Source organism: Coloeus monedula (genome assembly GCF_965178545.1).
Source record: "Coloeus monedula genome assembly, chromosome: 1".
NCBI lineage: Eukaryota > Metazoa > Chordata > Aves > Passeriformes > Corvidae > Coloeus > Coloeus monedula.
Genome location: NC_138781.1, coordinates 34,304,220 through 34,317,319, shown reverse-complemented (window position 1 = coordinate 34,317,319; position 13,100 = coordinate 34,304,220). Strand labels below are relative to the sequence as shown.

Genomic DNA, 13,100 nt, shown 5'->3' with positions numbered 1-13,100 from the left:
AGTCCTTTTTTTTCTTTCTTTTTTTCTTTTTTTCCTTTTTTATTTTTTCTTTTTTCTTTTTTTTTTCTTTTTTTTTTTTTTTCTTTTTTTTTTTTGCTGTGGGTATCCACGGCTGAGGAGAGAACACGATTAAATAAACACGGGCTCTTAGGTACATTAACTCGAAGAGAAGTCCTGGAAAGGGATGAGTGTTTAATAACCCTGAGACAAAGGTTTATCTCGTTAAAGGTACTTCTTCCCTCTGGTCCATGGAAACTGAGGTGGCTTTGCTCAGCACAGAGGGCGTGAAAGTGAGGAAGGAGTCAGTCCTGGTTGTGGCCGAGCAGGTAAAGTCTGATCCGGAGGGCCTCTGTGCCAGCCCGTTGGACTGGCCGCTGTGGCAAGCCAGGCAAGAGCAGGGGCTGCCCCCGGCGCTGCTGAGTCCATGAGTTGGGGCAGGGTAGAGAGAGGGATGTCTGAAGGCGCACAGCAGTTCTGGTCTCGGGTACGGGTGGGAGAGAACCCTGAAGGTGTCCAGAGGCCTCAGGGGGGTACTGAAGGGGGTGGCGCCAGAGGCCGACGTGGCTCCGATGCCCATGTGGGAGTAGTAGGGCAGGGGCAGGTGGGACGGGAATGGATACGGCAGATTCCCGGTGGCTGCCGCGTGGCTCATCATGTACGTATAAAACGCCGGATCGGCTGGGTGAGGCCAGGTCATGGCCAGGCGCTGCCTCTTGTCCTTCATCCTGCGGTTCTGGAACCAAACCTGCGGGTAGAGAGGCGAGAGCCGTCATCCGCCGCCGCCCCGCTCCGCCTGGCCGCCGGCCCCAGTCCCAGGCCGGTGCGGCGGGCGCGGATCTGTCTGCCGGAGAGCGGAGACCGGCGCCAGCTCTCCCTCCCAGAGGGAGTTGTCATCACGTACGGAGGGATCAGTTAAGCCCCTATAAAAATCTGTAGGGAGACCCAGAGGAGCAGCCCTTTTAGGGTGCTTGTTTTCCTTTCTGCTTGCTAGGGCTTGTCCTGCTGCCCCCCACCCCCCGTCCCTGGGTCCCGGCCAAGCAGGCGGATCTGCCTCATTGCTGCCCTTTCGCATCCAAAACTACCTGGGATTGTTGCTATCGGGTTTATTTTCATGTGCAAATGTTTTTGAGAAGGCAAAGCAAAGCGAGATGGAAACAAGATCTGCTACTGGCTTCCTCCTCCCTCCCCAAGAGCTGAGTGAGATTTGGACTGAACCGAAGGGAGGATTAAAAATAATCTGCTAGGGAGAGGTCAGATTAGCGGCGCTGGCCGGGATGGCTCCGGGAGCCGTGTCCCGTCTCCCGCATTGCTGTAGGGTGCGGGCAGGGCCAGGAAAGGGGCGGGAGGCGGGGGGAGCTGAGAGGGAGGGTTATGTTGGCGAAGTGCTTTCCCGAGTTTTGCAAGGAAGTTTGGCCATATAGATTTATATCGTGCTAATTGGAAACATGTCCGAGCTGCGTGTACCTTGATGGTGGTTTCTGGCAGATTTAGAGCAGCCGCCAGCTCACATCTCCGGGGCCTGGACACGTAATTCTCCCGGTAAAACTCCTTCTCCAGCCGGGCGATCTGCTCGCGGGTGAAGGCGGTGCGGTAGCGGCGCATCTGGTCGCTGGCGCTGCAGGCCAGCGAGCCCTGGGAGCCGCCGCTGCCTCCGCTGCCCTTGGGGTGATCCCCCCCGCCGCTGGGGCTGCCGGCCAACGCCTCGGAGCACGGCCCTGCGTGGGGAGTCCGGAGCAACGACACACGCTCGGAGGCGGACGGGCATGGAGGGATGCTCGCCGTCCTCCTCCCCAGCGAACGCCTTTCTGCCCCCCGTCCCACCCTCATTCGGCGTTTCCGTGCCTGCCCCGGTGTACTGAGGGTACTGGGGTACTGACATCCAAGAAGCACCGGGGAGGAGGGAAGCGAGAAGGGGATTTGAGGGGTATTTATTCACTCTGGCTGGGAGGTCACCTGTCCCCCGCCCTTCCCGACGCACCCCCCCCCCCCCCCCGCACTGGCGGTGTCTGCTCGCTGAGCCCCCCACTCGCTTCCTTCACTGGGAAACCGGAGGGCCGCAGCATCCCCCGACCCTGAGCGCCTGGAAAAGGCAGGTGTGCCCGCCGTCCACGTAGCACGGCTCCGCTGTCCCTTCCTCCACGCCAGCAAGGACCCAAGAGTGGAGCAGCCAGCAGGCAGGGACTGTTCTCTCTGAGGGGAAGGCGAGGCCTTAGGGATCTCCACTCAGCCTCCAAAGCCCAGGATGGGATATTTTCAACGAGCCTCTAAGGGACGAGAGAGGACAGGCAGCGCTCTCTGCGCTTCCCGGCTTCTTGAAGTGACTGAGGGACGGGGAGGAGGGAGAGGTGGGTTGTTGTCAGGGTAGGGGCGTCTTTGCCGAGCTGGGAAGGTGAGAAGAGTGAGTGGGGAGTGGGGGCAGGGGGAAAAGGGGCCTGTCCGCTGCATTTGCTTTCAAATGCAACTCTCCCTCATTGTCCCCGAGACCAAAGGCAATTAATTCATTGGGACCATTTCCGAGCTGGCGCCACCGAGACATAGAAGTGACAAGGTAATTCGGACCTCTTTTTTTTTTTTTTTTTTTTTTTTCTTTTTTTTTTAAGCCAACGTGCAAACAAGGCCCTCGCTGCCGCACTTGGGGCTGGCATGAGTCGGCGAGCGATTTTACGGTCTTTATGGGCGCTTCCGCACTCGCCCGGGCACATTTCACCCTGCAAAACCACAAACAGCTCTTGGCCAGAAAACCCGTTTGATCTTACCCCCCCAGACACACATACAAGAAAACCCGCCGCTGTGGAGGATCGTATGGGATTTCCCGGAGCATGCACTGTCTAGGCGACGGGGAAGAATAAAACCAAAATAGAATAGATTGAAGAGGAGAGTGCGTGGTTGTCTTGGCCGAAAAGATCCTACGGGACAAGCTGCAGACCTGACGCATCCATGACGGGAAGCCTGGCTCCCCTCCAGGGACGCGGGGGCCGCCCGGCGTCGTGTCCTGACTCCCCAAATAAGTCTCCCGGTGGCAGGGAGGTGAGGAATCAGTCAGGAAAGAAATCACACACACGCAGACACACACATACCCGATTTCGTTGCCCCTCGCTCAGCTGGCGAGGGGAAAACCCCCTCCGGCAGCCCCCCCGCCCCACCAGTGCTGCCACCCAGCCCCGGAGCGGGCGTGGGGCTGCAGGCATGGGAAGGAGTTGGGTACCTTTGCTGTGCTGGTACTCGGCGCTCCCCGTGGCGCAGTCCGGGGTGCAGCTCACCTCGATTTCCTCATAGAAATCCGACTCGGTGTCCGAGCTGCTCTGCTGCCCTTTGCTGGAGGGGAGCTCCGGGGCGGGGGGCTGCTGTCCGGCCGAAAGCAGTGCTGCCGCCGCCGAGCGGCTCTCCGGCACCGTCCCTGTCCCTGGCAGCACCTCCACCTCCTCTTCGTCTTCTCCTCCGCCACCTCCTCCTCCTCCTCTCTCCCGGGACGACAAGGGGCCAGGTCTGGGGCTGATGCAGTTCCGATGGATCATCTTCTCCTGCGGCTCCGCAGCGGGGCTCCCCACTGCTTCGGACAAATTAGGCACCCTCTTGCCAACTAGAGCGCCAAGAGTAGTCCCCTCCAGAAACATCACCATCTCCTTCCTGGTTTCCATTGTGGCTTTGCTTAAGGGAGGGGAGAAAAAAAATCCAGATCTCTTCCCCCCCTCCCTCCTGCTCCCGCCCCAGCCTTGTACAAACCCAGCAACCCTCTCCTGCCAATGCAGAGGAGCCAGCGGTGAGATAGGGTGACCTTGTGATGCGAGCGCTACACTCTGCTGTGCTGCTCTGGGAGGGATCACCATTGCCCTCTTCTTTCTAAGCTGTCATCCTCAATGGTGCAGTCGTCATTACAGTACCACCGGTGACGCCACACATTGATTGCCAGTGGATAAATAGAAACGTCTGCCATTGGGAAGATGAAAGGAAGAGCCGGAGCGAATGGGCTAAATGCGTGATGCACCAGGTGTAGGAGCCTGAGATGGAGAGGGAAGTGTGAAAAAGAGATGCATATGGAGCTGCAAAGAGGTTGTAACATGCGGAGAGAGTTCCGCAGGGGGAAGCCTTGCCTGACAATTAAATAGCCCTTTGACTGCTTTAAGCCACAACCTTGATGTAGAATTGAGGCGAAGATCCCTAGCTGCATCCTGGAAGTGAGAAGATACGTACTCAAGCCTCTTCCTTGGATGCATTATTTATTGCTGGCAATCAGCTTCCGCCTAACTGCATATATAAGGCTTCTAAGAATCCTTTGCAAACTTGAGGATAAATGCGGTGCTGTCATTTGAATGTAAAAACAGATTTGATTTTTTGCTCTGGGTCAATTATCGGTTCCTATCTGTATAACTGCCATTGTTTTCTGCTTACTGAGATTAAAATGTTAGTCTAAAATTTGGAAATGCGGTTATATATTTGTTGCTTTTTACATATGAAAAGGTACAACTACTTCACTTGTAACTGTAGTTATTCTGGCTATCTGCCGTTTATCGTTTGTTCTTATTTATTCCTTTGCTGTTTCCGTTTTTCCACTATTCTTGTTCTTTTATGAAGGTTTTTTGTCTCCTCTCCTTTCTACTTTTTAACTAATGGTTTTGCACAAATTATAATCTGCTTTTGGGGCGGCGGGGGGGGGGGGGGGGGGGACGACTGCAAGAAGAAGGTCTGCCAAGAATAATTCAGGCTCAGAAAAATGCAAGTTATCAAGGCCAGAGCTTATGCTAGCTAGCAGATGTTGTTAAAACAGACATGACAAGGGCAACCATTTGGATGGCACTTGCCTGAAAATAAGGGACCTTGTACCATAAATACAGCGGCACGTGTAATCTTTTTGGCGTATTATGATATTTCTAATGAATGCGGTAAGGATCTCATCTTTAGTTAATATTGCCTCACGTGTGTAGTGTCAAGTCATTTTTCGCCATCTGTCGTAACTAGGTTGTTCTAAATTTTTTTCTCAGAGTGTTATTGGCTGGTCAGGATACAGAAAACATTCAACCAATTACAATCCCAATCCGGTAAGGAATTTACTGGCATATCTGAGGTGACGTTGCTTCGGTGGGGAACAGGCAGCGCAATAGGAAACATGCTGTGATTTTCCGTCTAGCCCTGCGAGCAGGATGCAGAGAGACAAACAAACAAGCAAACAAGATTCCCGGTCTGCTGGATGCATGGATTAAGGAGTGCTCCTAGCAATAAGCAAACTGTTTTCAGGGTGAAAAACCACGAATTTTTCCAGGGCTCTGGCCACCATTCTCCCTTTCTGCCTGTATATACACGCATGTATTTTTCCATGAAAACGTACATCACGCACGTAACACTCTCTGGACTGTGCTGCTTTCCGTCAGCTTGCGAAATTCTTGAAAACTCACTGTTAAATTCCTTTTCCCTTCTCTCCCTTGACAGCTTCTAGACCGGCGTGTGCCCTGTGAGGACCCGCCGCCCATCCCTGTCGCAGCCGGTCTCGGCTCTGCTGGCTGTGTGAGCTCGGAGTCGGGGAAGCAGGACCACGTCAGGATGGATGGATGGATGGATGGATGGATGGATGGATGGGTAAGGCAGTCCGTCTTCAGTGCTGAGCAGAGCAGAAGGGCAGCGCTGATCCCGCTGCGCGGAGCAGTGCGGACCGGAACTCTGGGGCCGGGCCAGACAGGGCGAGGCGGGGGTGCTCGGGCAGCGCTGTCACCGCGTCGCGGTGGTGCCGCTTCCCACGGCTGGTGGCGTCGTTTTTGCGCTTTGTTGGAGTAAGTAGGGGAGCCGTGTTAGTGATCCTGGCACCTCCGGGGGGGTGTGTGAAGGTTCAGCCTCCCCCCGGGCCCACGGTAGCCCCAGCCTCCCGAGGAAGTTCACCTCCAGCCTCCTTCCTAGCTTGGCCAAGCAGCCCTGTGGGAATAGGCTGGCCGGTATCTGTGGCGGACAGAGAGGATTTCCGCATCACAACGAGTTTGGTGGTAGGAAGAAGAGGGATATTCATGTCTGTTTTTAAATAGGACTGTAATCGGGACCTGAATTCTGAATGCAAGGGAGTGGTCCCAGAGTGGGGGATGGAAACGATTGTGGGGAAGTTAATGGGAGATCCTCTCCCTGGCAGACTGGAGCCTTAGGGATGATTCCTGTGGATTATGCTGGCCCATCCCCAGGAGTTTTATCACCTTCGTTTACGAGTCACCGCTGCCTCCTTCCTCACCCCATTCTTAATTCGTTCCCACCAAGAAGCCACCCATCTTGTACCTCGGGTCGGAGGTTTTGTTGAGCCCGAGACGATGGTCACTGCCACGGAAGGCTTGATGCAGCCTGCAGCAGCACTGGCTGCGGAACAGCCCTGCATGGACAGACGCACGCCCCCCACACATACACATGCTTTAATTTGCCAAGGGTAAACACAGAGAGTTAAAGGCCCGAGTGGAATCTAAGACTGGAAAAGAAAAAGTACTGGAAGTTTTGGGGTCGATTTAGATTGGATTAGTAAAGGATTCTTCAAATGTCTATTTCTTCCGTTCCCCAGGAAGAGTACCGCCGAAAGAGTCCCTCGCACGTCAACCAGCCGGTGACGCAGTGTGGTGGAGCGAGGAGCCCCGTCCCGCTCTCTGCCGCCGCGGAGTTTTGCCTCGCCGGGAATGCGGGGTCCGGCGCACTGCCTTCTGTCTAGTGTTTCTCTCAGATCTGTCATGCCCTATTTGGAGGGAGACTACCTCATTTGGGATTAATTTCCAGGCAGATTGGAAAGTATATCTCCATGGGTGTGGGAGGGGGTTTTTGCTGCATGTTCCAGACCGAGATTTAAAACCTATTCTCTCTCGCTCGCTAGGTCACAGCCAGGATGCCATAAATATGCTCAAAACTTTTCAAGCTTATTTATTTTTCCGAGTTTGCAGCTTTCTTTGCTGATATATGGCCAGGAGATCAGGACACTGAATCCCACCTTAACGCTGACTGAAAGGTAGCCCTGCACACGAAAAGCAAACGAAGCACATATACACCCTTCCCAAAACAAGGAAGTAATAGGAGGACATTAAAACATTGCTAGAGTGATATGCTCATAAATCAGGCATTTTCCTTAAAAGTGCTAAGCCTGCAGAAGGAAAGGCACATCACACTTTCCTTCCCCGCGGGATATTTATTCTGCTTAGCCGGTCAACAGGGTGTCAGTAACTTTTGACCTATACTGTCCAGTTAAGACTGGGAACCCATGATCGGTTTCTCTAAAAAACCGTGAAGCCTTGTTGTCTTTTAAAAAAGGAAGGAGGTTTTGACATACCGTTGAACGATTTAGTGCCACAAAAACTGATACCTGGTTCAAATGGGTGACCAAAGCAGAAAATCTATTTTTAAATTTTTAATGAGTAGTGTTAACAATAATGGCGTAATTATCACTGTTTTATTAAGGCTATTTTTTACGACATGATTAGAGGTGGAAGCTTTGGAGAGAAGAGAATAATAGGCGCATTATTCTTGTGCGTGAAGACAAGCTAGTACAATGACAGCACGTAACACGTAAGTGGAGTTGAGGAGAGAGGACAAGAACCGTGAGTGTGATGTGCCTAGGAGGGCATGTAATGGTATTTACAGGATCCGATCCAGGACACATTTCTGCGTCCCTGTACCTCTGAATCCCGGATCCCGGTACCTCTGCGGAGGGCATCTGTCTGTTCCGGATTCTTTTGGGTTGGGTTTGTTGGTTTGGTTTTTTTTTTCACCTATTGGCTGTCCGAAGCAAAGCCTCATTTTCATCACAGGGGGTTCTGGAGATTTTTACTTTGTTACACCAAAACGTAAGGGAAGAGGTGGCGGGGGGTGGGGGGGAGGGGGGAGGTGTGGAGGTGCGGATAAGGGCACGATTCCCTCTCCCAGGACATTCAAGACAAAGTTTGTCCGTAGAAACTAAATCTGCTGCTTTACTATGTCAGTAGTAAATAGTGAGGAATTCGGGATTTCGATTTCAATTCCTATCTCTTCCAGACTGGTCGAGAGCCATAAAACTGCGGCAATCTTTTAATGCTAAAATGAGCAGTAGAAACACGATCTGCGTAGCAAACTCCCTGATTTGAAAACAAAAAGGTATTTATGGCGTGAATTTAATTCGGAGGAAGGCTCAGGTAAATGAAAATCGACAGTGTTTCAGTGGCTCCCACGACTAGACTTTTTTCTTAAAGATCTTTTTAACAAGAACCGAACTAGGAGCCCTTCCTGCTGTGCATTTTCGCCATTTCCCCCCGCTTCTTCTGAGACCTGGTGCGCCGAAGCACCTCTTACAGAAACACTGAGGAGTTTCAGGGGGTGCCCAAAAGAAGAGCCATAAGGGGGGATGTGGCATTACCAGGAGAAAATCGCAGGAATGCCAGAGGCGAACACACATTCTTTCCCTACATTTAGTATTTTGGTGTCCTGCTTTATTAAAACAAACTGGAGGCCCAGAAGGGGCCGAGAGAAGCGGTGCTGCTGGCCGGGACGCCGCCCCGCAGGCTGCCCGCCCTCCCGTCGGGGCGCCGGTACCCGCCCCGGCCCTACGGCTGGCCGCACGCCGGGACGCCCAGCTATTTCCTCCACTGTCTCTCCCAGGTAGGCGCCAATATCCCGGAGAGAGAGGTCTCCCGGCCCTTCCCTGAAGAAAATGGTTGAAACGAGGGGCGTTTGCAGTGCACTGTGTCTGCCGTAAGCAAGCGGCGCACGGCCAGAACCAGCGGCTCTCTGCGCCCTCTTGCAGCCTCGTCCCTTTCCAGCGTTTGGCCTGGTTCTGCTCCAGATAGGCCAAACCCTGGTATTTTCACGAGGATGAAGATATTTTTACATGGAGCATCATGAACAAGTGCGGAGAGGGGCAGAGCAGTGCTTCAGAGCAGTGGAGACTGATGCTAAGAGGTGGAAATTCTGCCTAGAGAAAATGGCTGGAAAAGTCCTAGCTTGTATACTGGATCCTGGGAGCCTTTTCCATCCCTGGGGAGGGTGTGAGAAATCCCTAAGGAAAGTTCCTTTGGAGATAAGGGTGCCCAAGGGGTACAGGATCTTCTGGGACCTCTCGCCATTAGGGAAATGCCAGAAGTGGGTCTCTTACTCCAGAGACCCAACAGTGTGTCTCTTGTAATGAAAGGGTGATTTCCTCTTCGATTTGAAAAGGAGCAGATTTGACCCCATGGGAACAGGCATGTTGCCTCTTGTTTTCTCTTTACACACGTCATGAGACTCCGTCTAGAATTACAAGGAACAGAAAGCTGTATATGAGACAAATGAAAAGGAGGAAAAGAAGAACAAAAAATAAAGGGAAGGAATGGGAAGGGAACACAAAGAGAAGGGGAAGAGAAAGGGGAAAGGGAAGTAAAGGGGGAAGAGGTAGGGGAAGGGGAAGGGGGAAGGGAAGAAAAAGGAAATCCCAGCCACCCAGAACAGGCATCTCAATGGTAATTCTCTCACTCCTCACTGAATCTGAGTGTCCTTAAAAACAGCAGTTGCACTGATGCAAAATGCTGGTTCGATTACTGTACATCACTGTCTCATTCAAACTCTCCCCTAAACAAACACATATAAAACCTCAAATAGGGACATGGAAGACATGTTGAATGAAAAATTTACTTAGTTTTAACAATGAAGAGTGGAATATTAACCCCTTAACTTCCAGTCCTACTCTCAAAAATCTTCATCTACTGCTAGCCAAGATGAGATGGCATTATCTGTTCTCACAGTGCATCCTAATAGCAGGTTTGGCTGCCTAGTTTATTTTTGTCTTGTACCTCTGTGCATGGCCCCCATGGATGAGGAGATTAATCCACAGGCTGGATCTGTCCCACAAAAACAAAATCTCTACCCTGATTCCCTGAGCAGTGGCCAAGTGCTTCAGCACCACTGCCTGACAGAAATGTCCAGGCATGCACTCTGGGTACTGGATCCCCAGTGCCTGACCATCTGTCTGTCTGTCTGTCTGTCCCCATCTGTGAAATCCATGATGCCCTGGACAAGGACAGAGGCAAGGTGAGCATGGAGCAGCAGGCAATGCTCACTGAGCAAAGCCAGTGAAGTCGATGAATTGCGCTGATGGGGATCCTTCTCCTTTGGCCCCTTGTTCCCCTCTGTGCTCTCAGAGCACAGCTCTGGGCACACCATGTGTACCATGTCTCAGATGGCTGGGAGACAGCAATCAGGGCAAAAGCACAGATGTAGAAAACTTTCACAGCAAGTCATAGGCTTCTGCCAGAGAGTTCAGCCCAGGAACATGTAGAAAATTCTGAGTTTGTCTAAAAAACTTATACCAAAGCAAATAAAATCCTTGGAAGCAGATTACTTTATTATCCTCTTCCTCCCCTTCCTAGCTGAGGCATATTTAAGAAGAACACAGGAATATTGCTGGAACTGCTGACCGACTTCTGATCCTATCTATCAGTATCAATAGTTTCTGATAAACACTTCAGCTGAGCTTTTCAGTCACTGAGGACTTTTCAGTCACTGAGGACCAGAAATGGTGAAAGGATTAAGTGGGAAATGAGGCAACCTGAGTTACCCACCGCTGTAACAGAACTGCATTAACCCCTTGATACACGTATACAAGCAATGCCCAGTGTCACCTCACCTGTCCCCTCTATGCCCAGGCACAGAGGCACAGTGACGGGGGCTGTTTGCACTCTTTGCCTGGGAGGACTGGTCTTTCCGACCTCCTGCTAGCAAGGCTGAGCTCAAGGAGGAAAAATGTGCCTTCACACGGATCCCGAGGTGGGCCCGACCTTGACCATGTTGGTCCCAGAATCACAGAGAAAATCGCGGCCCGCAGGGGTGCCCAGCGCGATGGATTTCTCCCCAGCTGGTCGCACGGGATGCCCGGCATGCAGGGTGGGTGTGCTGGTCAGCGGGAAAAGGCGCTGCAGCAGCAGGGAGGCTGAGAGATCATCACGTTTCTGCTGGGAATAGGGGATGTATCAATATTGCGTGGAGAGGAAAATCTGGACATGTTCGTGTGATTGCCTGTAGTGTTGCCTGAGAACTGGCGTGAGAAAAGATAATGTTAGAAGCGAAGCCCAAGTGTCCGGGCTTAGCTGTTTCCAAAAGAGGAAACGAGCGCGTACTGGGAAGTCCCGGCAGAGAAAGGCAGGAGCTGGCTTCTCGGGCAGGGCAGCAGCGCGCAGGGCACGGCGTAAGTACCGTGAAGGCTGCAGCAGGTAGCCATGGCACACAGACGGGACCCGCTGCTCAATCCAGCGCTTTTCTGCGCTGCCTGTCCCGCGCTCTATGGCTCTGTTTCTCTGCCGGCTTGCTGCACGCTCCTTTAGGAGCTGATCCCGAAGTCCCAGGCAAGTCTCGTCAACAAAGACGAGAAGGGAACACGACACAGCACTGGGAGAGTGCGGGCTCGGGGCAGGACGGCGTCCTGCCTTCCCCAGCCAGCTCAGGCCTGCGCATGGCCTCCTGTTCCCGTCCGCGCCGCCGGCCGCATCCATCCTCCCCGCAACGCCAGTCGCGGCATCTCCCCTCCCTCCCACCCTCCCAGACGGCGGTCCCTGGCTGTGATCACCGCGGCCCTACACTAACTGCTGTCTTCTTGCGCCCCCCACTGCTGATGGGCCGCAGAGATGAAAGGAGACAAGCCAGACCGCTCGCCCTTTCGCCTCCGGTGGTTTTTTTTCCTTTTTTTTTTTCCCTTTGTGCCAGGAATGAGTATACGAGAAGGAGCAAGAAGACCAGGCGGCTCTTCCGATGGCTCCTGCCAGGGGTGCCGAGGTGCGGGAGATTACCCCCGTCTGCCTCCCGCGGGCAGGGAGGAACCCACGGGAGCAGCGGCCTCCCAGGCGGCCGGGTGGCATCAGCACCGCCCCGCTCCTACCCTGCCGGGGGCACGGCTCCGCAGCTCAGCAGCCCTCGGCTAATTCGCTTTCAGAAATTACGTCATTCTCACCATCAGCCTCCCTCGAGGTCAAGAACATTTTGCCCAGACTAACTTAAAACTCTCGGAAAACACGCCCAGGGGGAGAAACCACAGTTGCAGGTAAAACAGGCGTGAAAGAAACTCAAACAGTTCCTTCTAGGGCGGTACCCGCGGAAATCGCGGCACATGGCAGCAGCTTGGCCGGAGCAGCTTGGTACTCTCTGCTGCTCTCGGATGGTCTCTGGAAAACCAATGTTTCTTACAGGCAGTCAAGGATTTAAGTGTGAGGAATACAACGAAATAAATATGCCTCTTTGCTTTAATCGCGTTCGTTGGCTTCTTGTAGGACATGATAAGCTCCCCCCATTTAGATCCGTGGTGCATGCCATAAGGTACATCTTATCCCGTATGTACATACATATATATACACGAACATATATTTATGGCATATCTGCTTATGTTCTTCCCACTCTTGCTCTTCCATTAAAATCCAGCTACGAAAAAACTGCTCAAATCCAGAAAGACTACATCTGTGCGCCAGTACATACATGCCTTTTACTATGGATACACGGTAACCATTTCCAGTCTACAAAACTCGTTTTGAACGCTTTTGGTCTTGCTGCCAACCGGCAGTCCAAAAAAAAAAAAAAAAAAAAAGTAAGGTATAATTACTAATCAAAGCATATGGAAGAAATCCCACGAGCTGCTCCTTTCTTGTTTAGCATCTTTCTTACAATATTTCTAGCCCCGTAGGAAACACGAATGACTTTACTGGATTAACGTCCTTCCCTGGACAGCACTGTGACGGGATGATTCCGTAGGGAAAACTTTGAAACACCTTCATATTTGAAACACCTTTATATTTGAAACATCTTTATATTTGAGGGTTATTCTCAAATATAAAGGCGGTTATTCTCCCCCTATACCTCTTCCCTCTAGAAGAGGACCACGGGATTCAGCCCCCATCCATGTTTTGGAAGAGCGAACGGCAAACCCGGAGCCCTTAGGAAGCGGGATGCTCCCCCGGGCGCTGGGGACGATCCGAGGGAGGAAGGGCGATGGGACGCGCCGTCGCCAACGCCCACCCTCAGGGATGGCGGTGACATTTCGGGCACTGCAGTTCTTCAGCAAAAGCTCAACCTATCCTACGGAGTCGGTGTTTTTCTCGAGAAAAAGGAAAAAATGAAAAAAAAAAAGGAAAGGAGAGAGGAGAGAGGAGAGAGGAGAGAGGAGAGAG

General features: G+C 52.5%; 1 protein-coding gene across 1 annotated transcript; it reads right to left on the bottom strand.

Annotated features, from left to right (window-relative positions):
* Positions 1 to 214: 214 nt before the first annotated feature.
* Positions 215 to 3,638, bottom strand: EVX1 (even-skipped homeobox 1; the record flags this gene model as incomplete). The annotated part of the gene is made up of 3 exons (XM_082280944.1): positions 215 to 745; positions 1,465 to 1,715; positions 3,206 to 3,638. The coding sequence occupies 3 exons, from the start codon at positions 3,636 to 3,638 to the stop codon at positions 215 to 217; spliced, it is 1,215 nt and encodes a 404-aa protein (XP_082137070.1).
* Positions 3,639 to 13,100: the final 9,462 nt, after the last annotated feature.